Below are 23,362 nucleotides of genomic sequence, written 5' to 3'. Positions count from 1 at the left end.
AAAGAAAATGTTCTATGCTTATATCTACAGTATGAAAAGAGGTGATGGTCAAGAGATGGTTGGGGGTTCTTTCTAAGGTTTGCAGGGGCTCATTAGGATTTATAACACCACTCTCAGTATGGAAAAATGTTTTATAATGGACATCTCTCAGCAGGATGTTGGGAGCTCTGCAGAAGTAATTGCTGTTCAGCAGTCTGCAATGAGTATATGTAAGGGTGTAATCATACCTGCAGTATTCACAAGAGTGAATGGACCTGGGAAAATGAAGGCATTTATCTCACCTGCCAAAAAAGCCTTTGTGTTTATCGTCACACAGAAGTTACTCAGAGGATTTTTTTTTACTTTCCCCTTGTAGGAGTGAAAGCAGTAATTCCCCCATTCCATCCCATCTTTTGGTTAACTGATGCAATTATATTTTGGAATAAGGTAAATATTATATAATGACTGTAAGCGTGTATCAGTCTTTACTTCTTGCTTTCATTCCATATGCCATTCCAATCTATTTTCCATTACCTTTATCTCATTTTCACTTTTTTTTTTAACCTTTTCACAATCCCCCCATCTCTGCACTGCCTATCCGCTTTATTTTTTCACTTATCCTTTGTCAATAGCACCATCCACTCAATTCTTCCTATCTTTTTATTTGTCCTTAAAAATTCTGTCTTTTTCAAGACTCCTTTCTGACTTCTGTCCACCTTTCCTTTACAAAGAATCTCCTTTCTTTCCATGGAGTTCTCCTAGAATCCCCTGTTGCTGTCCTCGAAACTCAGAAGGAAAGCCTAAGCTTTATTCTTTGAAGTGCAGTAGTCCTGTGGCAGTGTGACTCAATCTGAGAAGCCAAACGATTTTATGTAACCAATCATCTGTCAGGGACTCAGTACATACAGTTGTCACTTGTGTATCTTTTTATCTGCTAGCTTTCCCAGTTGCTTCACTCCCAGCTTCTTTCCACTGGATAAGTAAGAAGAGGCGAAAGGCTGCTCTGATATTTCTGCTGCTTTTGTGCATGTAAATCCACAGCAGTCAGGAAAGAGCCGCTCTTGTGCAAAGCAGGTATGTGACCAAACCTAGGAATGCTTCTACCAAGTCTGCTAAGGAGGTGGTGGTCACCTTGGGCTGAATATTTTCAGTATCTAAACACCAGGGAACTAAAAAGTGGCACAGGGACATTTTAGTGCCATCAGAGCTGGTCTTATTTTGACAGAGCAATATAACCTTAATGGTGCTAGTCATCATATTCAGCCCTACTGCACATCGTCATTTAACTGAGAACATTGTGTTTTTAATTGGCTGCTACCTCATGTGAGCTATGCAGTGCTACAGGTGGATTAAAACATGGATGGCATGCTGCAGATATAGGATTTATGTAATTGATAAAGCCATGGAATAACAGACTGCCTCTGCCAGCTGCCACACCAGCTGAAGTAGATCTATGATAATTACACTACTCCAGAAACTTTACAAGCTCTGAAAAAATACTACCAGGCCAAAGAAGCAAAGCATGGCAACAGCAGAATTTAAAAGTTCCTTACAGCATTCTGAAAGACTCACTGTACAAAAAGAAAAAAACACCAAGCAGGTGTAGACAGTTTGTAACCCCACTATTGCTCTTTTTGATCAGATCATACTGGACATCATTCCTTGTGGTAAATAATATTTTAAATGCATTTCTAGTGTTATCTCAGATGAATCAGGAAAGTAAGATAATAGTTACTCTGACAAAATGTTTGTGGTGTGCTCAAAGGATTTTTTTATATATACATATATATATATTTTTTAATTGCTGTTCAGGCTTTAAGTACTTAAAGAGTGAAGTGCTTAGATGGAAGGGATAGGGTGAATTACACTAAGACTAGCATTTGCTTACCAGAGACAAGTCCCTGTTTTACCCACTAACAAAAGGTAGCTGTTAATTTATCAATAATTGTGTTTAGCTGTTCTTACACTTACAATTACTAGCATTTTATTTTGCACAAATGCAAAAAGTTGTCCAACTTTGATGATACGCTCGTGGATAATGCGCGAGTTCAAAAAAAGGCTGACGTAACAAATAGTTGTATTGGTCATCATTATAGATGAAGTGCAGTACTGGGACTGATTATGGCTGGCAGATTGTAAATAGTTCTGCCAAGTTAGATACTTTGTTCTGTTCTGTATCTGGTGCCACTCTATGGCCTGTTAAGGACATGCTTATGATAAAAGAAAACTGAGGAATTTACTGGAGATGTTATAATTACCCACACATTAACAGATGCTAACTCTATCTTAAATTTTAGGAAGAAGTAGGTGTCTGCCTTGCTAATAAAACAAATACAGTGATCAAAAACAACATAAAATCCTGCATGTAGAATGCTACATTTGTAGGCCCTGTATTTAGTAATGACCTTTTCCTCTTTAGCCATGGTATTTCTAAACTCTGATCTTATAAACCAAGCTAAAAGTTCAATAATCATTTTCTGTTTCCCTCTTCCAAGTTGTTCATGAAAATACGGAAGAGTATTACATCAAAACATGCTTCTGAGTCCCCTCTGCTCTTTATATTCCTGTCTACATGGCAACATATCAGTAATAAGTACACTGAAAAATGTTTGGCCTGCTTGTATCTCCTCTATCCAAATGATATAATCTAGAAAAAGTTACATGAGACAGCAATTCAAAGCCTTATTCAAGTTAGTAGGTGATGTTGGCTGCTTCTCTTCTGTGGACAAATATATTCCCTTGTCACAAAAGAAAATTACTGATTTGACATGATTTACTTCTGACAAACCTGTGCTGATGCTTGCTTTTCTCCAAATGGTTGGTTTGTTTTGGCATCTGACAGTTAAACTTTTCTGTAATTCTTGGTGCTACTTTAAAAAAAAAAAAAAGACTGAAAACTATGTTCATAATTTCTGGAAAAATATAATTGAAACAATGTCATTAAATTGCTCCAATGATTTTCCCAAACATTACAAGATGAATTTTCCTGTGCCCCTCTAATTTCGATATATCTAACATAACTAGATATTTTCTAGACGTTTCTTTATTGTAGCTGGAGGTCTTATCTATCGTTTTCAGCTGTTATTAGCTGCATACAGTGGAGACTTTTAATAAAGAACAGAGCAAAAACATTAGTAACATGTTCCTTCTCTGAGCCTCTCGTAAGAGTGAAAATTTGACTATATTTCTGTAAGCGTGGCTGTAGAGTAAGAGATGTTGTGAGATGATGACACCTAATACTGAAACATGCATTAAATATATGTTAATAGTGGTCAATTCCTTAGGAAAAGTATTCTCCCAAAGATTGCCTCTTTTGAAGACGTATGTGATTGCTAGAAGATAAGGCTGATCATAGCTGCAGCCTTTGAATGTTGTTTTAATATGAGTAATTAATAATCAGTAATCTACCTCAGGCAAATAAGATGGTAGCACGGATGAAAAAGTTGTAGGTTGAATTTTTTTAATGGCAAGATATGAATGTCGTGGTCAAAGAAGTGAATGACTTTTTTGTTAGGTCCTAAGTGCAGGTAATGGAACTTTCAGAGACACAGGTACACACATTCTGAATTAATCTCAAATCTTTTCCTAAATTGAATTATAGATCTCAATCTCAAACATTTTCTCACACATCAAATAAGCAAAATCAGTCATTGGAAAGCGTGACAACAATTATATTTCTAAGATTCAACAGTGCTATTTCTCTCATCAGCAAATTTATCCAAACTTATTAGTTTTCCATTAGTAATAATAGGATTGCAGACTAACAAAAAATGGCTCTGAAGCAATCAGTGTTATTCATGGAGATGTTTAATCACAACTTACCTGTGTGTCTGCATTTAGAACTTTGATTCTCTGTGTGGAGATGAACAGGTCCACCTCAGTCAAGGCCTGGGAATCTCCTTCTGAGGTCTGTAAGACAGATGCTTTGTTACAGTGGGAATTTTAATTTCCTCTTTAGAATGACAAATTCATGGATCACTTCAAGCATAATGTGATGCGAGCCAATTGCATTGTTACACCACTACAAACACAGTTATTCAAAGGTGTTTCTACATACATGCAAAGGACACACTGACTGCATAGGAAGAGTGAAGCGTACTCTTGTGGATAAGAGCGAATTTTCAGAGCCCCTGGGATTGACTGCTCAGGTACTATAATTCTCTATGAATAGCCAGAACAGGAGAATCAATGTGGCTGTTTCTTCCCCACTGTCTTATTGATGCACATCAGTTCTTGAGGCACTGGAATTGAGAAAGTGACTTCCATCAGCTGCTTAGCCCTTGCTGTCTTCAGTGAGCTCACACACAGAAGTTCAAGATGATGCTCAATACTGTGGTTTGGATGGGTTTTTTTAGATTGTTTCCCCTAGAAAACACAGAACTGAGAGCTCACCTAACATCTCTTACTGCACAGAGAGCCTTTAGGTAGGTGTACTGGAGACCTTAAATTCTAAGCACTGCTTTTAGGGAAATGATATACCATAAGAAAACAAGGTTACAGAGCAAGTGGGGCTGCAGAATAATGCCAGGTGTTGTTTTCTTAAGTGTGAGGCCTGGCCTTGTGCCAGGGAGACAACAGAAGAGAAGGTGGCAAAGAAGCTTCTGCCTCTCATCACTGCATCATGCAGGAGCGTACCCAACACTCTGAGTCCCAGCAGGAACCTATTTATTCCTCCAGGCTGTTTATCCACAGTGCACCCTTGCAATCAATATTTACCAGCACCCACCTTAGCAGCCTCGGAATAAAAAGGCCACAGACCATATTACCTTTTGCTAAATGCAGGCATCAGTCTCCAGATTACAACTGTGTTTCTTTGATGACATGGTGCAAGGAAGAGTGATGTATTTGCTATCCTTTTTTATAGCTAAAAAGGCTTAGCTATGCCTATAACGCATTCATATTAATTCAAATTAAATTAACTGCAGCAAAATACAAAGCAGCACAAATCCACTTTGGCAGAGATTACTTGTGGTGCTTTTTATCCATGATTGTTACGAGGAGATTAATTTCAGTGATATTTTTGTTAAATATAGTTACTTAACTAATGTATATTTTTGATTAGGTGAAATGTCTCTTGAATTGCTCCAGCTACTACTTGGTTAATGTACTTTATTTGTTTTTTAAGTACTGACAATATTTTAGTAAATATATGTCAGTCATAGGCATAGAAAACAGACCTAATTGCTTTGGCTGGCAAAATACAAATCAGGATTACATTTTAAAAGTCTCCTGGAAAACACAGAGTGTATATCTGGACTAAACAAATCAGAAATATTAAACAGAAGAGCAGCATCAGACAGGCACTCTAGCAAGTGAACGATGAAGAAAATGAGTTAATTTTATTCCATTCAGCATTCTATTACTTAACAAAGAATAAATCAAAATGACAACTTTATGAGGACCCATAATGAAAGACACAATGCTCTGTGAGGAACAAATACAACAGAAATGGAAGTAAACATTAGAATTCAAGAAAAACAGTTTACACACCGCTTTTTTCTTGATTTTAGCCGCCTTTTGCATCCTCTGAAGAGTAGCATAAAAAAAGAATGCAGACAGATGTACACACAAAAAAAGAGAAAAGACAGCGTGTGAAATCAGGGAAACCTTTTGACTATGAATCCAGACTGCTGAAAATTAAAAATCTGGGGCCAGTGGGAGAAGGATGTGCGAGAGGGAAGGGACTGTCTATAGCTTATGCTGTTCTGGAGCATAATTGGATTTAATGGCATTATGCATGTTGTTGATTGATTACCAAAAAAAAAAATACCAAAGAGTGTTGTCTGTTATCAGCTGCTCATAACATTTATCCTACTAAATATACAGCAGTCTAAACTGATAGTACATGCACTATTTTAAATTCAGTATTTCTATTAATATTATAGTAATATTATAGTCATATGTCCGAAATGTAATTGTCATACAGAACGTAACTTAAGTTCCTTCAGAGGCTATCCAAAGTAGTCAATTATACCTGGCAGGTTGGGATTGTTATTGCTTCAGACTTCACAAAAGGCTAAATAGAAATTAAAAGGTTTGAAAATTCAAAATAATTCAGAATACTAACAGTCATTTTCACAATCTGTAATAAAGGAATTAATGTCACAGTGGGAAACAGTCAGAACACATCCATTGGTCATTGGAATATTTTCTAATTACAGTCTGCTGCTTGACTTTAATATATAAATTCTTCATACAGCTTTCAAACGATTTCGAATAGACTGTGGAGTAATTTATATTTTGCTCCTAGGAGAAGCTGTATGTTTCTTCATGACAAGCACTGGAAAATTATGGTGTGTATTCTTCTGGATCTGTACTCACCGAAATGCACTTCAGATTAGGTTTGAAGCTGCGGATCTCATCATGTTTAGAGATCAGCTGTCAGAGTACCAGAGAGTATTCTGCAAACCATAAAAATCCCCTACCTTAACACGGCTCACTGCCTCTTGAGCCTGCATCATCCTTATGTTTTTGGAAGGGTTGCGCTCAGAGAGCAGCTGTGTAGAGCCCAGGTAATTGGCTGCAAAGATGATTCCATCAATGAGGTCTTCAGGTTCGCAAGGTCCTGGAACTGACATGGCAAGTTTACTATTACTGTTTCTCAGAAGAGGATAGAGATGAGAAACTGAATTAAGGCTATTCATGTTTGGAAGAAAGATGTGCTCTGTTTCAGCATGAAACCTAACAGTAAGTAGGCATCTTGATGCCATATAGTAATATATAAGGCCTAAATTCAGGGACAGATAGAAAAATATAGGCATTAGTCTGGTACCAATTGTATAAAATGGAGAGCTGGAGAAACACGTCTCAGAACAAAGCAGAATGAAAGCCTCACAATCTGAGCAATAGCACCTGCAAGGTCATACAGCATTTTCCCCTGAAAGCAGGAAAGTCACGTATGGCAGTTATGGTAATGCAACACATGGAAACATTAGGAAAAAATTAGTGTAAAACAGAGGGAAATAGTGGAACTTAGTATTCCTTAATTATTAAACCTCATTCAGCAAAATGCCTTTGCATATGCTTAATATTCATTATGGAGTGACTTGTGAATTATGAGTAAATCTTAGAACCTTACCCAAGTTGTTTCTTTCCAAAGATGAAGAAGAGGGGACAGGGACAAGAATAAAGGACAGCATTTACTTCTTACTGGGACTATGCTCATCACCCTCTTTATTTAGCTGTTAAACTTTACATCTAGCTTTAGTAGAACAGCCATTCCAGACAGAATCTGAAATCCCTAGACTGCAAATATTTTCTGATGCCCAAGAGTTTTTTTAAAGAAATTTTCTTTCAGCTCTGTCAACTTGACAAGCAGATAATTTCCATTAAAAATGTGAAAAACATTAACAAAATCCTTCTGAATCTAATAATTTAAAACATCACATAAGCTTTTCGTTAAGATCAAGTCTTTCAATATCTCAGAAAATGATCCTTGTTCCTGCAGTGATAATTCCTTGAATTACATAATTAAAAAAAAAAAATATATAATTCCAACAAAACTCCATTTACTGTATCTCTGATCTTATTTGTTTACAACTGTGCACCATTAAATTTTTCAGCAGGCAAGTGATGCATTTTACATTGTAGCTCTGATGATGATGTCATTCAGACATCCTCTCAGGCCTAAAACGTAGTTTTGTAAATCTGTACCTCTTTCAGCAAGCAAAAAACATATCCATGCTGTATCACATTGATATCTTGCTTCACAGATAGCAAAGAGGAAAAAAAAAGTGATTTTAATGCTGGTTAGCAAAATTTCATTAGATACCTGCATCAATACCATCATTCAAAATTAAAGTGGCTTTAATTTTGTTTACCTTCACTCTTTTCAGGCTAAGTAAATCAGGCTAAATTAAATCAGGGCTGTGTTAACTCTGAAATACAGTTACCCACATAATGTTTAAATCAGTTTAACTAACCTCTGCTGGCAGTTAATTTAGATGCATGTTATTGAAATATTTTGTATGCATAAAGACAAATAAAACTGGAATGCTTGATACAAACTCTAATATAGATAGTACTGCATCAAGCAAGGACCAGAATTCTCTCTCTTAGCAGAATTTGTCAACAAAAATAAGAAAAAAAGATAGTGGTTATTTAAAACATCTCGGTCCCTAAATTACTTCCTTCCCATCCCAAAAGTTCTGGCTGAATTTAGGAAAGCCTGTGTTCAGTTCTGATTGTTTTCAAGAATGTGAAGTTAGCTCTTTTTTTGTTAAATTTGTCCCTTTTAGATCTTTGAATATGACATTTTTGTCTTGATTTCCAAGTGACTGCTGGCTGTGTCAAAGGCCTTTCAAAGACAAATTTAGAGACCTGTTTGTATGCATATGCTATTGGCAGCTCAGTGCATGAAACAGTAATAACTCAGTGTAGCTTATGGGGTTGTGAAATTAATGAGCGTTACAAAGGAAAGAACAAATTCTTCTCATATTTTGGTAGTTTGATGCCAGCAATAGTATTTTTAAGAAGTTTGTCCAAAAAATTCTTGAAAATGCAAAAACCCCGGGGTTTTAAGCAGTTCTGTTATTCTAATTTTATTTATTTTGATTCTTCAAAAATTGTTCCTTTTGGTTAGATATAGTCTCATCATTTCCTCATAGAGCTCGCATTAGTGCTTGTTGCAGAATTATTATAGTAGTAACAAGTTGTGCTGCATTAAGTATAAAATAACAGCTCGTACGGAATGCTTGTCAACAGATAGTACAAAAAAAAATCCACAACAAAACCCACCAAAATCACAAGCATGCGGGGCAGAAAACATTTCCAACGTACGCTTCCCATCGTGAGAGAAGTGGAAGGTAGTGTCAGAAAGGTTAAGACATCTGTTGGAAGGGTGTAAGGAATAGTATTGAAAATTGCCAGGGTCAAACTGGGTTACCTGAGTATTTTCTTTCCTTATCTGTGATGTTTAAAGAATATAAAAATGCAGACTTGGCTGAGATCCCAGCTCATCAGAGCACTTAAGCGTGCCCTTGGCTGTAAGTATGTGTAAGGCTTACTGATAAGGAAGGGAAGGAGAAAGACATTTGGATGTTGAAGACTGGAATTTTATGTTGGCTGTAGATATTTATAAAAGTTAGAGAACTTTTTCTGAAAAATTTAAATTTCTGTACCATATGAAGACAATAGAGATTACTTGATTTTCTGCTGAACTAGTAATACTAGAAAATAGTATATTGATTATTTCTAAACCAAAACAGGAGACTCTAAAAATGTTTAAATTAACTTATTAATTATTTTTAAGAAAAAAATTCAATAATGCCACGTAACTGAATTTAATAAGGTCTTGAGATCATACGTTTTATATTTATCTAAAATAACGCGTAAATCCAAGATTCAGAGAGTATTAGGGATTGCACTCAAAGCACTGAAGCACCATCAGCTGCCTGCTGAGAACCATTGTGCTCCGTGAAGTCACTGCGACCTCAGGATGTGTGGCAGTGCAGCAGAAAGACTTCTGGCAAGGAATAAATGGCCACAGAGCATATGTCACCTTGCAGAATGTCTACCTACAAATTCCATCTTTTGGCTTATTTCGCTATTTCATCTTGGTTGAGACACTGCAAGGGAAATGAGATTTAAGGTGACAGGATAAATATAGGGTGGGAAAAAAGCAAAACTCGTGAACACTGCACAAATTACCTACAAGCACATATGGGTACAACTACCGAAATAACTACAATAGCAAAGACACATCTCCTATATTTTTTGCACCAGCTATCTAATTTGTTTTTATGTCTGTAATTCATATGCAAAACTATAATGAATGTACAGAGATACAGATACAGCTATTGTAGCTGAGGAGTCATACTGTATGTTAAGTGCCTCGACAGCTGAATGATGACCAGAACATGGTTATAGTGCCATCAAGAACAAGGATGTTAGCTGGCAGATTCTTTTTCAGTGTGCAGAGGTGTCCCATGCTTTTTGAGACACAATATACAAATTAATTATGAGAACTGTGAATGGTTTTTGGGTTCAGAAAGCAGAGTTTATCTATCACAGAATTGCAGGGGTTGGAAGAGACCTCTGGGGATCATCAAGTCCAAACCCACTGCTCACAAGCTCCTAGTGAGCTACGTTTATTTCTATTAGTGCTCTGTAATACCTGCAATAGGAAAAGCCCAATGGATGGCTTATGCCCTCACACTGTGCTACTTGAGAAAAAAAATCAGAGACAGCAGGAAGACTGAACTAAAAAAGACTCCTATGTTACTAAAAGAGTATACTGACCCCCTTCCAATGGAGAGCTGACCGGTTTAAGAAGAGACAAATGTAACCTTTTTACCCCAGTAAAATAAAAGGCGTAGTTGTTTCTGCCAGTGTTGTTAGGGATAATTTTTTTACTTTTTAAAGCTCCATTAGTGCTGCCCTGCCTTTATAATTGTCCACCATACACTCAGTAGACGCTTATTACAAAGGATCAGCTTGCTGTCTTGTCTCTCCTGCCTTTGGGAAATGCATTTAATTTACTTCTATTTAGGGCCTGTTAGCCAGTATATGCCAAGCGTGGAGTGTAGTTTCTGTCAGATGTCAATTGTGTAAATGGGGCTGTCTCTGAACTTTCCATTTGCTCTAGCTCTTCAAAGAAATGATTAGAAGCTGCTAGTCAAGCTGACAGGATCAGGGAATAGGTGAAAAACACATGGAACATTCTAATATTGTTCTAAGCCACAGTAACTTTTCCTTGAGTTGGGAATGGCATCAGAAATAAAGTTTTTATCCTTCATTTATGGTTCACATTGTAAGGAAATGCGTGTCAGAGCAGAGGAGTCAAATCCTTTGCAACCTCCTACTGCCTTCACTTGCTTTATGATGTAGACACTTCCTCTGTAGAAAGAGCTGTGGGGCTGGATGTATTTTCCCCATAGAAAGCTCTTCAATTTCTCCTGCACTGCTATTACTTATTTTCCATTTGGAGAAAAGTCAATTTATTAAAACAAGAAGGTGGACTGGGATTGTACTGAATATCATTATCACTCTTTGACTGACAGACAATTGAAGAAACACATGAAAACGTGGTTCAACCAAACAAAATCACCAAAGAGGTGATTATGGTTCTCCTTGTCTCCATTTTGTACTCCTAATTTTTTCTCAGATTGGGAAATCCTCTCCCATTTATGCCTACAACTGAGATTCCCAAAGTGCAATATAGGCGTCACGTCAAAATGACACGGGCTCTGAACAGTTCAGTTGCATGACTCCTTCCTCTGTGCAGAGCAATAAAGAACGGGCTGCTCTTCTCCCTCCATAAATCTCCAACCTGGTAGGACCCGCTGTTTTCAGCCATTTTTTCTCCTTGCACGTTTGTAGCTATCTCCATCCTTACATTTACTTTTGCCCATTGCTCCGTTTCTCCCTCTCATCGTCATTAGCTCCCATTGTCACAGGTATGTATAAGAATATACCTTATTCTTATACCTTATTTAATATTAAATTAAATATTAATTATTTCCATACATAGTGCATTCTGAACAGAAATAGGTTTTAGTTTATTCTTTGCACTTTGGAGCTGCTTCTCTTGGGTTTGACTTTTTTTTTAGAATTCTGATTTATAAAATAAATTGTTTTTTTAATACTTTAACTATGGATGATGCAAAACTTACCATCAACAAAACTTGGAAATGAGGACACTTTCTTTGACTGTTGAAAAATAAAAATAATACATGGTATAAATGTAATGAAATAATTTTCACAAACTGAAGTGAATTCATATTACAAACAGCTGACTATTATTTAAAACAAGCAAACAAACAATTTTCTCTGTATAACTTTTGCATAGCCATTATTTGCAACAGTGAAACACATTGCATCATAGTAATTAACCCAGCCTGTTACATAGCTCTGTTTACCTGGAATCTTGAAGTATTTTAAGCAGGTTCTATCACACAAAAAATAAGGGGGTGTGAGGAAAAAAATGAAGTCAGCTGCAAAATGAGCAATGAAAACCACAGATTCCAATCCCAGTCCAGCAACTCATCCACCAGATCACACTGCGTAATATCCCAAATTTACAGTTAAGAACATTTAACAGTATTTCACAAAACAAGAATCTTAGTCAGTGAATGAATGAATGTCTCTGATTGCACTCTACCTAAGCCTACCACTACTGTCTATACTCTAAATAAACAGATCAAGTTCTGCCCTTTGCTTGGCTTATGTTGGCCTCCTCAGGCACTGCTGTTTCCAGGAAAGGGGCTGATTTCTCTGTTATGAGAAAAGGCTTCAGAAATCTGTCTCCTCCGTAAAGTAACAGGCTAAATACGTTGTATGTTTGTGAGAAAACTCACTGCTGCTTTTAAGTCTGAATTTTACTTGATTGTGTCTAGCCTCAAGCATAACCTCATTGTGCATTCCTAGATGCCTTGTGCGCTCCACTCTTGAGAGACAAGAGCAGCTCTGCCTATCACCGTGCCTTTTTCACAGCTGACTGAACAGGGACATGTTCACCCCAGAGGCCACTAAAAAAACTGAATCATTTGAGCCCTCAGAACTGAATGAGGTGCTTCATATTAGGGATTATTGAAAGAACTGTGAGAATTAAGCAGTCCTCTGGTTTCAAAGTCTGGCATTTTAGGGGAAAAGAAAACAAGGATAAGCCAATTTCTTTTTGATGTTGCTTTTACTCTTCAGTAATACAAAAAGAACTTCTGAAGTGTTCTCTCTCTTCTTTGTGTCATCAGAAAATTCTAGGCTTAAGTATACTGTGGATGGTTAAATCAAATGAATGTGGTAGCAAGTGATTCATGGATTTGGTTTAAAGATCCGAACACACAGTCACAGAATTTATTGTCAGTTCAGGAAAAGAAAGAGTTTATGAAATGTGTTTGTGAGAGGGAGAAAACTGACAGTTTGGTAACTGCTTTCCCTCGTGGAAGCTCAACCAGCAGGATGGCCTAAAGCACCTACCTCAGGTGTGTTATTATTGTCAACTGGGCCATTGAGGTCAGAACGCTGCTGCTTCCTTGGCTGTTCTATACCATTGCACACCTGTAAAAAAGAGAAAGGACTTAAAATCCTTTTGTCTTCTGAAAAGCTTAAAAACAAAGGAGATTTCAAGTCAGTGCTGCAAGGATAGTCGGAAAATTTTCATCAGAAAATGTTATTTCATCTGAAAAGAATTATTTAAGTTTCAACCGAAAGTTGTATGGGGAAGAATAAATTACATTCAGAAAATCTTAACAAAAATGCATAATGCTTTAAAATATGAAACAGTATGTAGCATTTTCTCTGTTATTTTGTGACAAGCAGTCATTTGTCATGAACCTGTTCTGTGTAGTTATTTATATGCAATCAATATTCATTATTGATACTGAAGTATATTAGGATACTGTAGTTGAAATTTCCTATTTTAATTTAGTATATATGAGATTAATATAAAAACATTGAGGTGTTTAATTATAATAAAAGATCAACTTAGATGTAAGTAAGGCATTTCAAATACCATTAAACAGCAGTAACACCACTGACTTAAATTAACATGATGACTTTATTTCAATGCAGATGTTTCATGCAAAATGAAACAGATACCGAAATGTTGAAATAGTTCACAAACCAAAGTCAGAATTTTAAAATATGTTTATGCTCAGCACTGGACAAAATTGCAGCAGTCCTAATGGCACCTCTGATTGGAAAAGAAATATCCAGCACTGTCTCTAGGATTCTCCGTTCATGGGATATTCCTTAGGGTATCTCCCTCTTTTTGGGCCAAGCACGTGTACAGAAAGCTGGCAGTGCAGCTTCAGGCTTCTGAATAAATGTAGAAGAGAAAATATAGGAAGGTATTTGAGAAAAAAAAATGAGTCGTTTAAACTAGGGAATGCTCTTTTTCTTCTCAGGAGCAAAGTCCTCATGGGCAGAATTTCTCAAGGGTGACACAAGTCACAGAACAGCAGCACCTGGTACAGGGACTGCACGTCCCACGTCTGCCAAGAAAGAGAAGTTTTCCTGACACTGTTTCACTGTTAGAAATCTGGAAAGCCAACCTGATTTTTTATGGTTAATGACATCCCACTTCCTTTTTTCTCTGTTTCCCCATTATGTATAAAAGAAGAGGGCCTAAATGCCACCGTCACTGTAAGGCTGGACAAATACAATTCTGTACCAACAGTTGTGCTAGACGCTGAGCCAGTATTGTTTCAAAGCATCAGCATGAAAGTTACCTCTGAACAAAACTCCTTGTCTACTGACTTTCAAATGCATACGTAGCTGTAGATCAAAGAATGTCTCCATGTTTGTCTCTAGGCAAATTATTCCCTGTGAGTAATGTTTTGTCAGCTAAATAAAATGTGCGGCTGAAGCAGCTGTATTAGTGCTGCTAGTTCCATAGCAGTAATGTTCAGGTAAGACAGCATACACAAGGAAAAAATTCACCAAAATACTAGGCACAGTTTTGGGGAAATAGAATACCTGAAACAGATTGATGCACAGAGCACCACGACACGGGGAAGCAGACCAGTGCCCTGCCTAGATGGCTGCAGTAGCTAAGAAGCTTATTACGTCCTTGTGTGCTTAGTAATGCTATTTTGTTTGAGACAAGACAAATCTAATCATACTGCAGGGTGAACAGATACAGAGCAGTGCAGTGATACACATTAACATGGGTAAACAAATACCCAAAGGGCTTTAATAATAATAGTATAATAATCATACATTATTCCCTAAAATAGTAGGATTAGACCAAATATGCTTTAAGCAAGAAACATGACATGGCCATAATGAAGATACATTGAACTGTAAAAAGAGTGACAGCAAATAAATTACATCCAGTACAACAGAATTTTAATACTTCTAAATCGCTGCCAGTTCTGATTACCACACACTTGAATAAACTGAAAGTGCACCTGCATATCAAGAAAGAGTTGGTTGGCTGCTTTATTAAGCATACACTGGATGCTCTAAAATACTACTGAAAACCGTCTGTCACAAATCCTAAATAGAGGTGGACTCAGCCCGTGGGATCACAGTTCCAATTATGCTCTTTGATAATAACTCCAAGGAAGGTTCCATGTAGCCTTACTGTAAAATATCACCAAATACATGGATGACATTTCATTCTTGAGTTATTTCCAAGCACATTTGAGCTAAACACTTGCAAGGTATTGTAAATGCTTTACACCTTGACTTATTGGATGCATACTTATTTCAACAATTCTGCTGTTACTCTTTCAAATCATTTGAGTAATGGATCATTTTACATCCTGCAGTTCCCTGTCTTTTCATACCTATTCATGTGTACACAGTGAAAGAACACACTGTAAGGTAAACTTGAAGACATGCATTTTTTTGAGAGATCATTCACTAGGATAAGGAAGGAGTCCCTGTTTGTAATCTGTAGAAAAGGAGCTCAAGGAATTTGTTCTGCACAGAGTTGCTTTGCTCATGTACGTTTACCTCCACTTTAAGAACAATACTGTACACTCTTCCTCAAGCAAAACCTGTTTCAAACAACTGTAAGGTACTGTTGTTGCCCTTTGGGTGTCACTAACAACCATCATGCAGTCTGAACGGGAGATACCCAGCAACCATCAGAACATTAAAGATGTGGTGCCACTGACATTTATGTCTCTGAGAGAGCACCAAAGCAGTATCCAGCATTACGTAGTAGAATATAAGGCAGCTGGAAAAGTCATCTTGAGGCTGGGAGGAAAACCAGACTGCACTCAGCAACAGCACAGGTGGTGCAGAAATAAACCCACGGTTCCACCCACACCTTGATTGCCAGCCTGGGGTCACCTGGGCTGCTCTCCCCAAGGCCATCAGACCCCCTTATAATCACCCTTCCCTGCCCTCTGTGGGTCCCACCTGCTGCTAAAGTTGGTAGTGAGTGAATGCTGTTGGTGTTTAGTGTACTAATTGCTTATTCCACTGAAAGCTGTACTTTTTTTGAGTTAGAAGCTCATTTCAGCTATGTGGTTCTTGAGATTGTGCTCCTGAATGCTGTTGTGGTATGCAGCACTGAATGTGCACTTTTCTGCTGGAAATGAGCAGGTTTGTCACCTTTTATTTCTTTATTTGGAGTAATAATTTGAGAGAGGAATGAAAGATTAGCTTTTCTGTAACTGATAATCCTCTTGGTAAAGAGTTGAAAAGCACCTTTGTAGCTCAAAGGCAGGGTAAGGTTATATTATAGTGTTTTAAATGTCTGAATAATTAAGCTTACGGTATGCCTGCCAATCTCTTCACTAGCAATGCTGTTCAAATGCTGCATCAAGTAATGTGCTCAGAAACAGATCTATCTACTTATATACACTGAAGCTAATTTGCATCTTGAGATGAAATGATTCCACGAATGAAACAATTACAATCTTGACTACATTGTAAAGTCTGTTGCATGAGTGAACCAGCAGGTCTAGATGTTTTTGTCTAGATATGTTTTTTCAATCCCTAGAACAAAGGTGAAGCAAATGGGTACTGTTATTTCACTAAACTTCAGTTTCTAGTTTCTTGATCTCCAGTGGTGGTTTCTGAAGGTGATTTATCATACAGGATTTTCTCCTGGTATTTAAATGCTACTATGTCTCTAGAAAGTTATCAATGTGCAACTAAAGTATCAATTTGAATCAGGAGAGGTAACCTAGTAATAAGCCTGCCATAGTGACTGTATGGGGACTGCTGAGTCATGGCCTGAGCCACTGATTGAGCAGCTGGTCAGCCCTGGAAGCACAGGTGAAGGTAATGATGTGCTCCACCCCTTAGATCTCATTTAAGAGCTGACTGCTACTGAGGAAGGATGTCTTGCTGGAGATCTCTCCTTTGGGGAGTCCTTCTGTGAGCCTAGATCTTCAGAGATGGGTGAGCATTCTTCTTTTTGTAACGTCTTCTTCATTGCACTGGTCCTGCTGCTGTTACAGTGCTATAATTCCTATTAAACTAAATTTACCGTCAGATGGTAGGGGCTGTTAGGTGCTGGGAGGAAGTGCTGGTCTGCCAGAGGGGAGAAAGTTGCCACAGAAAGATCTGGATAGGCTGGATCAATGGGCCAAGGTAAAGTGTATGAGTTTCAGTAGGGTTAAGCTTTGAGTCCTTTATTTTGGTCACAACAACCCCAGGCAACCCTACAGGCTTGGGGAGGAGTGGCTAGAAAGCTGTCTGATGGAAAGGGACCTTGGTGTACTGATGGACTGTTGGCTGAATATAAGCCCAGCAGCACGCCCAGGCCAAGAAGGCCAATGGCATCCTGGCTTGTATCAGGGATGCTGTGGTGAGCAGGACTAGGGAAGTCACCCTGCCCCTGTACTCGGCACTGGTGAGGCCTCACCTCGAGTACCGTGTTCAGTTTTGGGCGCCTCAGTGCACAGAGGACATTGAGGTGCTGGAGCAGGTCCAAAGAAGGGCAACAAGGCTTGTGAAGGGCTTGGAGAATGTGTCCTATGAGGAGAGACTGAAGGAACAGGGGCTGTTTAGTCTGGGAAGAGGAGGCTGAGGAGAGACCTTATTGCTCTCTTCCAATATCTGAAAGGTGATTGCAGAGAGAGCAGGGTTGGTCTCTGCTCACTGGTGACAGGATGAGGGGAAATGGCTTCAAGTTGTGCCAGGGTAAGTTTAAGTTGGATATTAGGAAAAACTTCTTTACAAAAAGGGTTGTGAAGTACTGGAATAGGCTCCTCAGGGAGGTGGTTGAGTCACCGTCTCTGGATGTGTTTAAAAACCATTTGGATGTGGTGCTGTGAAGTGTGTAAAGTGTGGTGTGTAAAGTAGAAAACGTGAAAAATTGAAGTTGAGTAAGCAGTAAGTTACAGCAAAAATATGATCTAAGTGTATCCTGGGTTTGCCAGGTTTCTCTCTGGCTTATCTAGTGCAGATATCCTTCTATGCTTTCCTGGAAATATTTAAAGAGAAAGGTTCATAACATGAATCTCTCACATCCACAAGTTTTCAAGGTTGAGTATATGTGTTTACAACTGGAGGCTGACCTGCACACAGAGTAGATACTGTGCACAGAGATGATGTGTTTGTTTTGCAAATCTGTAGATTGTTGGGTCTTTCCCAGATGATGGAGATTAGTTGCTAAAAGCAGACTTACCTACTGGAATCTTTAAAATAGTGGGTTTTGGTTTTTTGTTGTGATTTTTTTTTTTTTTTTTTTTGCTTTACCGTTTAGTGCTTGATATGCAAGGCTATTAGCTCTTAACCTAGACAGTGACTTGGTACATTTCCTAAACATATAAATAATTTTTCTTCTGTACATCAATTTCAGTTGCTGGAAACTAACCTAGGACTTTATATATGGTATAGTCAGCTATGGGAGATGGGAGCAGAAACCTTTTTTTTTAAAAAAAAAAAAACAAACGCTAAAGACAGTGCAGTACGTGCATTTTGTGCATTTTTGCATGTTGGTTTGCTTATTGATTAAAAAAAAAATACAAACACGTTCATACAGTTTTTCGGTTTAAAATAAAAGCATCTAAGTTTACACTTAAAGAACTGTGGCGTTAATGTTCCATATGCAGTACATGAACTTCCACCTCATTCCTTTTGCCACAGTATTTTGTGCTGTGAGATACACTTATAAATAACTGACATTTGAGTAGGACCACAAATCCAAGGATCTTCTAGGCAAGAGGTCTAGCATGAAAATCTAACACCAGTGGCTTTGGGTTTTTCTCTTTTTGCTCTAGATGAACTTGATTTATTGTAAATAATATAATTACTACCTTGCTTTCACAAATGAGAGACGCTTTCCTCTATGAAGTTCAGTAACTGCCTCCAGCTCTTGCACATTTTATAGTGAGTATTAGAAGAATGCCTCAGAAGAAAATCGTACGTGCTCCAAACTCTGAGGTCTGATGCTGGTGCTAAAGGTGCACCCAAACCTCAAACTAATGGCACTTAGTGAACTACTAAGTGCCAAACACATCTTGGCAGGAATGGTACCATAATGTCCTCCCATCTAGCCTGATTTCTAGAAAGAGCTGAGGATGGGCAACCTACAGTGAATGAACAGAACACAGCAAGATAAGGCTTAGCCTATTAATTCAGATGATACTTGCCTAAGGTTATTTAACAGTCTTTTAAGTATTTCCCTTCTATCCCTGGAAACTTGGAAGGAGGCTAGGGGGATGTCTGTCCACTCATGTCTTCATTTGCCAGCCTTTGTGTGTCCACACTTCACATCTTCAGGACTTAGGGGCTTATGTGCCCTTCTCCCCAGCGAAGACACAGCAGTTCTTCTCCATCTCCTGTACTGTGAATTAGGAGCATGTCTACTCACCCTGCTGACTTATCTCTTCATACAGAGCTGAAATGGATGCTTATATCTACATGAGGAACTACTTTACTTTTTCTTCTTATTTGAAGAGAGAGGTGAAATACTGTGCACTGCTTCATGCTCTATCTGTTAGACAATAGCATATGGGTTTCATGAAGAGTGATTGCAGAAATTCAAAGGCTGTATGCCAGATAGTGCCTACCAATCCCAACAGCTCCTTCTATGTTATTAAAAAAGATTAAGGCATTGGTCCAAGACTGACTGGAAATAATGTTTAAAAACTCAAGCAGCTCAGTGACGCCTGGGTCCCTTTGATTATTTTTCACTCCAGCAGCAGTTGCATCAGTATTCTTGTGCTGCAGAGGCCTGGTTGTTAGAAGTCTGGCAAGAATAGTAAAGGTGCAGTGCAACTCAGCTCTGTAAAATAAACACTGAAAGGGTACAAAAAGATGTTGAAAGAAAAGCCTATTTTGAAGTCTGTTGGGGACTAGCAGTCATTCAGGATTAAAACTAAAAAAAAAAAAAAAAAAAAAAAAAAAAAAAACACTTATTCAACCATACATAAGAATTCACTGCGTAACTTTCTTGTTCAAAAACTCTTCTTATGAAGCAGCAGCATTGAGCAGCAGCTACTGGTGTGCTGGATGAGCCAGCTCTTTCTGACACCCACTAGCCTAAAAAATCTTGCAGTTCCTCACCAATAACTAGTTGTTACTCAAAGCTAGCAAGTTCATCAATCCTTAATCGTGCAAGCTAGCACTTTAATGCTGGCAATAAGCTACTGAATATAGTAGGTTGTCCATTTCAGTTCTAATTATACTTCGAAAATAGAACACAGAATACCTAAAATTTGCTGTGGATACAGGAAATCTGTGAATACACCCCTGAAGGTTTTTTGTTCATTATAATAAAAGCTGACCTGTTTCATCTACTTGTACTTAGACATTTGATTTCTTTTTGTTGTGTTTTTTTAGAGGAATTGATGTATTTTGATGTCTTTTTTTTTTTTATGGAATAGTCTAGGATAAATTACTTCATTAGACACGGGGCATTACAGTATTATGATTTCCTATAGCGATAGCTTCTGTGAAACTGAAACAGGAAATTTATACCTCTGAAGCTTAAAGTGTTTTAATTAAAAGATAATATACAAAATAACCTAATTATCTTTCCTAGGCTGCCATCTAAATACTCTTTATTTTACTTGTTTCAAGCAGATCTGTTTGTTAAAGAAAATAATATTCAGCTGCATACAGTTTCAGAATAATTAGGTTTTGCTTGCAGGTGGTGAGAGATGAACAGTCAAAGCTTCAAAGCATCTAACCTGAGAGGAGTCTTATGTCATTTTGAAATTCAAAAAAACATTGAAGAAAACCTCACAGCTCTGTTCCTCTGGAGCTGAAATTTGAGCTTTGTTCTCAGATTCTTTTTTTTGGGACTTTCTTGTAATGCAGAAGACCATGCATCGTGTAAATCGGCATCAACATCATTGTGGTAAAACTGATGAATACCATTTTTTTTGTATAAGTGAAGTTTCTTGTCCAGATCAAGGTAGTACCAGGTAATACACAAACACAGCAATATGCAGACATTTCTTGCTGTTGGTTTTCACATATGCAGCATCTAGTGTTGGTTTATGCTCTATTGAAAGCAAAGCAAATTAAAGCTAATTGGCTACGAAGGTGGTGAAAGAGGAGACCTTAATGGAGGGGAAAACCCCTCAACTATTTCAGTGTTGACCTTCAGTTGTAAGGTTGTATTAACTGTGTCTCTATGGAGGGGAGGAAGGGGAAATTACAGAATTACAAAACTGTTTTGCCCCATGCATCTAGAATACCTTGTTTCGCTTAGTTCTCTGATTTGTGTAAGAACAACTTTCCTAGATGGGTCTAAATTGACTATATTAAGCACACTTTCCTAAGCATGCAATGTAGTTATGTAGTTTGAATGCAATATAGAGTAAAAGCAAAACTATTGCTCTCCAGTTCTGTTTGGAATAAGTAATAAGCATAACAACTGTGTTAATGCCTCTGACAATCTGGATAAAAAGAGAACCTCGTACCTGCTCTTGTGGCCACTTCTGCCTGTCCTCTGGAGTTCTTGATTTTGCTTTAAAACCTCTAGGCACATCTCCACCGTGCTTAGAAGCAGATGGGATATTCAGTGATTTTGGCCTCCCTTCGTGCCTGTTAGCACTGTGAACAGCTTCTCCCTTTGAACAAGTCTCTTTATAGTCATGTGCCATGCTTTCAGTCCCAGTGTGCTCTGGACTCATCTCTGTTGTACTGTTTATGCTGCTCATGCTCATACTCATTTTGATTTCTGCTACAATCTGGTCAATGTCCTCTTCCTGCTCTTCCAGCTCTGCATCCTCTTTTCTAGAATGGTATGGCGATATCCCCTGTGAGTTTCCATTAGCCTCTGCTGGGTAATAGTCCGGGTAGCCACCTTCACTTTGACAATATTGTATATTCTCATCTTGGTCTTGAATCTCCAAAGATGATGCTTCATCCTCTAAAACCTGAATGCCGTTATCTTGACCTTCCTGCCACTCTTGCCTGTCTATCACCTCATTTTCATCCTGGTGCTGAATTTTACCTTCAGACCACTCTTCTACAGCTTCCTGACATTCATCTGTTTCAACATGGTGTTCCTCATTGGCAGCATATTCTTCTCCATTGCAGTCCATTCCTTCCAGGTAACTGTCATCCTCTGGACAGTATCTAATGTAGTATGTGATCCCTTCCTCCTCTTCTGGCAAGCCTTCATCATAGTCCTCCTCCTCAGAGGTGTTATTCACATAGTCAGAGCTGGAGTCACCATCTCCGCTGTGATCGTTGCACTCATGTTCCAAGGGTGTAGGACTGCCTTGTCTGATGGCTGCTAGTTCTGCCTCCTTTGCTGGGTAATCTTCAATAGGAAGATCACTTTCCTCATTTTCAGGCTCCCTGTTGTGAGATGAAGTTGGGCAAGCTCTTGCTCTGTGATCCAGCATGCTGGCTGTAGTGCTCTGACGCTTCCTGTTTGCCATAGCCAACTCTTTATACGACAATCATTTCTAAGCAATTACTGTAGGGAAGATGGAAAAATACATTCAGGAAAGGTCATCATCAGAGATCAGTGATGCTAATAAGAAACAGCAAGTGATGGATTAAAGTGGCAGAAAGGATGCGTTTATAAGCATTTAAACTGGATTCACAGACACCTAAATTCTAAAATGCTTGTGCTGCAGAACTGTGATATTAAGTGTAATGACTTGCATACTGAAAGGAACAGAAAGAGAAGGTCCTACACTTACACAAAGCATGTTCTAATGTAGCATCTTTTTTTGTGAATTTGATAGAAAAATTCATCTGGAAGCTGAAGAACTGTGGCTTTTTCTTGCCACTAAGAGGTCATGCTTTGATTGCAATACAGTAAGCTGTAGTTATTTTCAATTTTCAGCTTAAATATGACTTTAACATGTACTGGAAAAAATACAGTTAAGGTTTGACCCGCTCTTATGAAAACTAAAGGAAAGGAATGTCTATCAATTTAGCTGTCACATAGGGCACTTAAGTATAATATATTGCTATTATGCTATTAAAAAATAAATGGCTCACTGGTTTATTAGCTCTTACTAGCTGGATGCCATTAAGCATCTCCTATTGTTAAATCAAATATTGGCTTTCAAACAATTTAACCTACATTCCAAGAAAAAAGACGTATTCACAATAAAACCTTATTACCTCTACCAGCTAAACAATTAGGAATGGGTAGGCACGTGATACAAACTTATTTAAAGCAAGATCAAGAGCTATGGAATAGGTATTTTTGAATGACAGTGCAAGAAGGCTGTAAGAGACCTCATTTGTCTTTACTGAAGGATAGCTATGGCCAGTCAAGAACAGTGTTACTCAGTATTTCTTATGGGAAGAACTGTTCTTACTTGCAGTAGCCTCAGTCTCTATTAGTCACTGGAAATATTCTCCATATTAAATAATACTTGGGGAGGACTGTACTGCAACAGACCCTGCACAGATGTAGTTAGTGTCAACTGAAGATATAGAAGCAGAAAACTGCAACACCATCACAGAGAGAATCTGAAACTCTCTGCTTGCATGTTCCTGCAGAATACAGAGATGAGAATCCTTTCTGTACAATGTAATGGATTTTTTTTTTTTGCCT

The 23,362-nt window shown here is 38.0% G+C and overlaps 2 protein-coding genes across 6 annotated transcripts in view; one reads left to right on the top strand and one right to left on the bottom strand.

Moving 5' to 3' along the window:
• Window positions 1-23,362, bottom strand: part of APBA2 (amyloid beta precursor protein binding family A member 2) — a 90,026-nt gene that overhangs the window by 17,152 nt on the left and 49,512 nt on the right. For all 4 annotated transcript variants that reach the window (XM_042875933.1, XM_042875932.1, XM_042875934.1 and 1 more), the window contains 6 exons: window positions 21,258-22,264; window positions 12,895-12,975; window positions 11,592-11,628; window positions 6,405-6,550; window positions 5,470-5,505; window positions 3,802-3,888 (listed from right to left, as the gene is read on the bottom strand). In XM_042875933.1, coding sequence (XP_042731867.1) covers window positions 3,802-3,888; window positions 5,470-5,505; window positions 6,405-6,550; window positions 11,592-11,628; window positions 12,895-12,975; window positions 21,258-22,226 — 1,356 coding nt within the window. In that variant the 5' untranslated portion in view covers window positions 22,227-22,264. The remainder of the gene's footprint in view (window positions 1-3,801; window positions 3,889-5,469; window positions 5,506-6,404; window positions 6,551-11,591; window positions 11,629-12,894; window positions 12,976-21,257; window positions 22,265-23,362) is intronic.
• Window positions 1-23,362, top strand: part of FAM189A1 (family with sequence similarity 189 member A1) — a 168,265-nt gene that overhangs the window by 120,928 nt on the left and 23,975 nt on the right. The window lies entirely within an intron of this gene.

This window comes from Lagopus leucura, unplaced genomic scaffold (genome assembly GCF_019238085.1).
Source record: "Lagopus leucura isolate 7727_CA_CO unplaced genomic scaffold, USGS_WTPT01 Super-Scaffold_100015, whole genome shotgun sequence".
Lineage (NCBI taxonomy): Eukaryota > Metazoa > Chordata > Aves > Galliformes > Phasianidae > Lagopus > Lagopus leucura.
The sequence above is the reverse complement of the archived record's forward strand: the minus strand, read 5'-3'. Positions and strand labels throughout refer to the sequence as shown.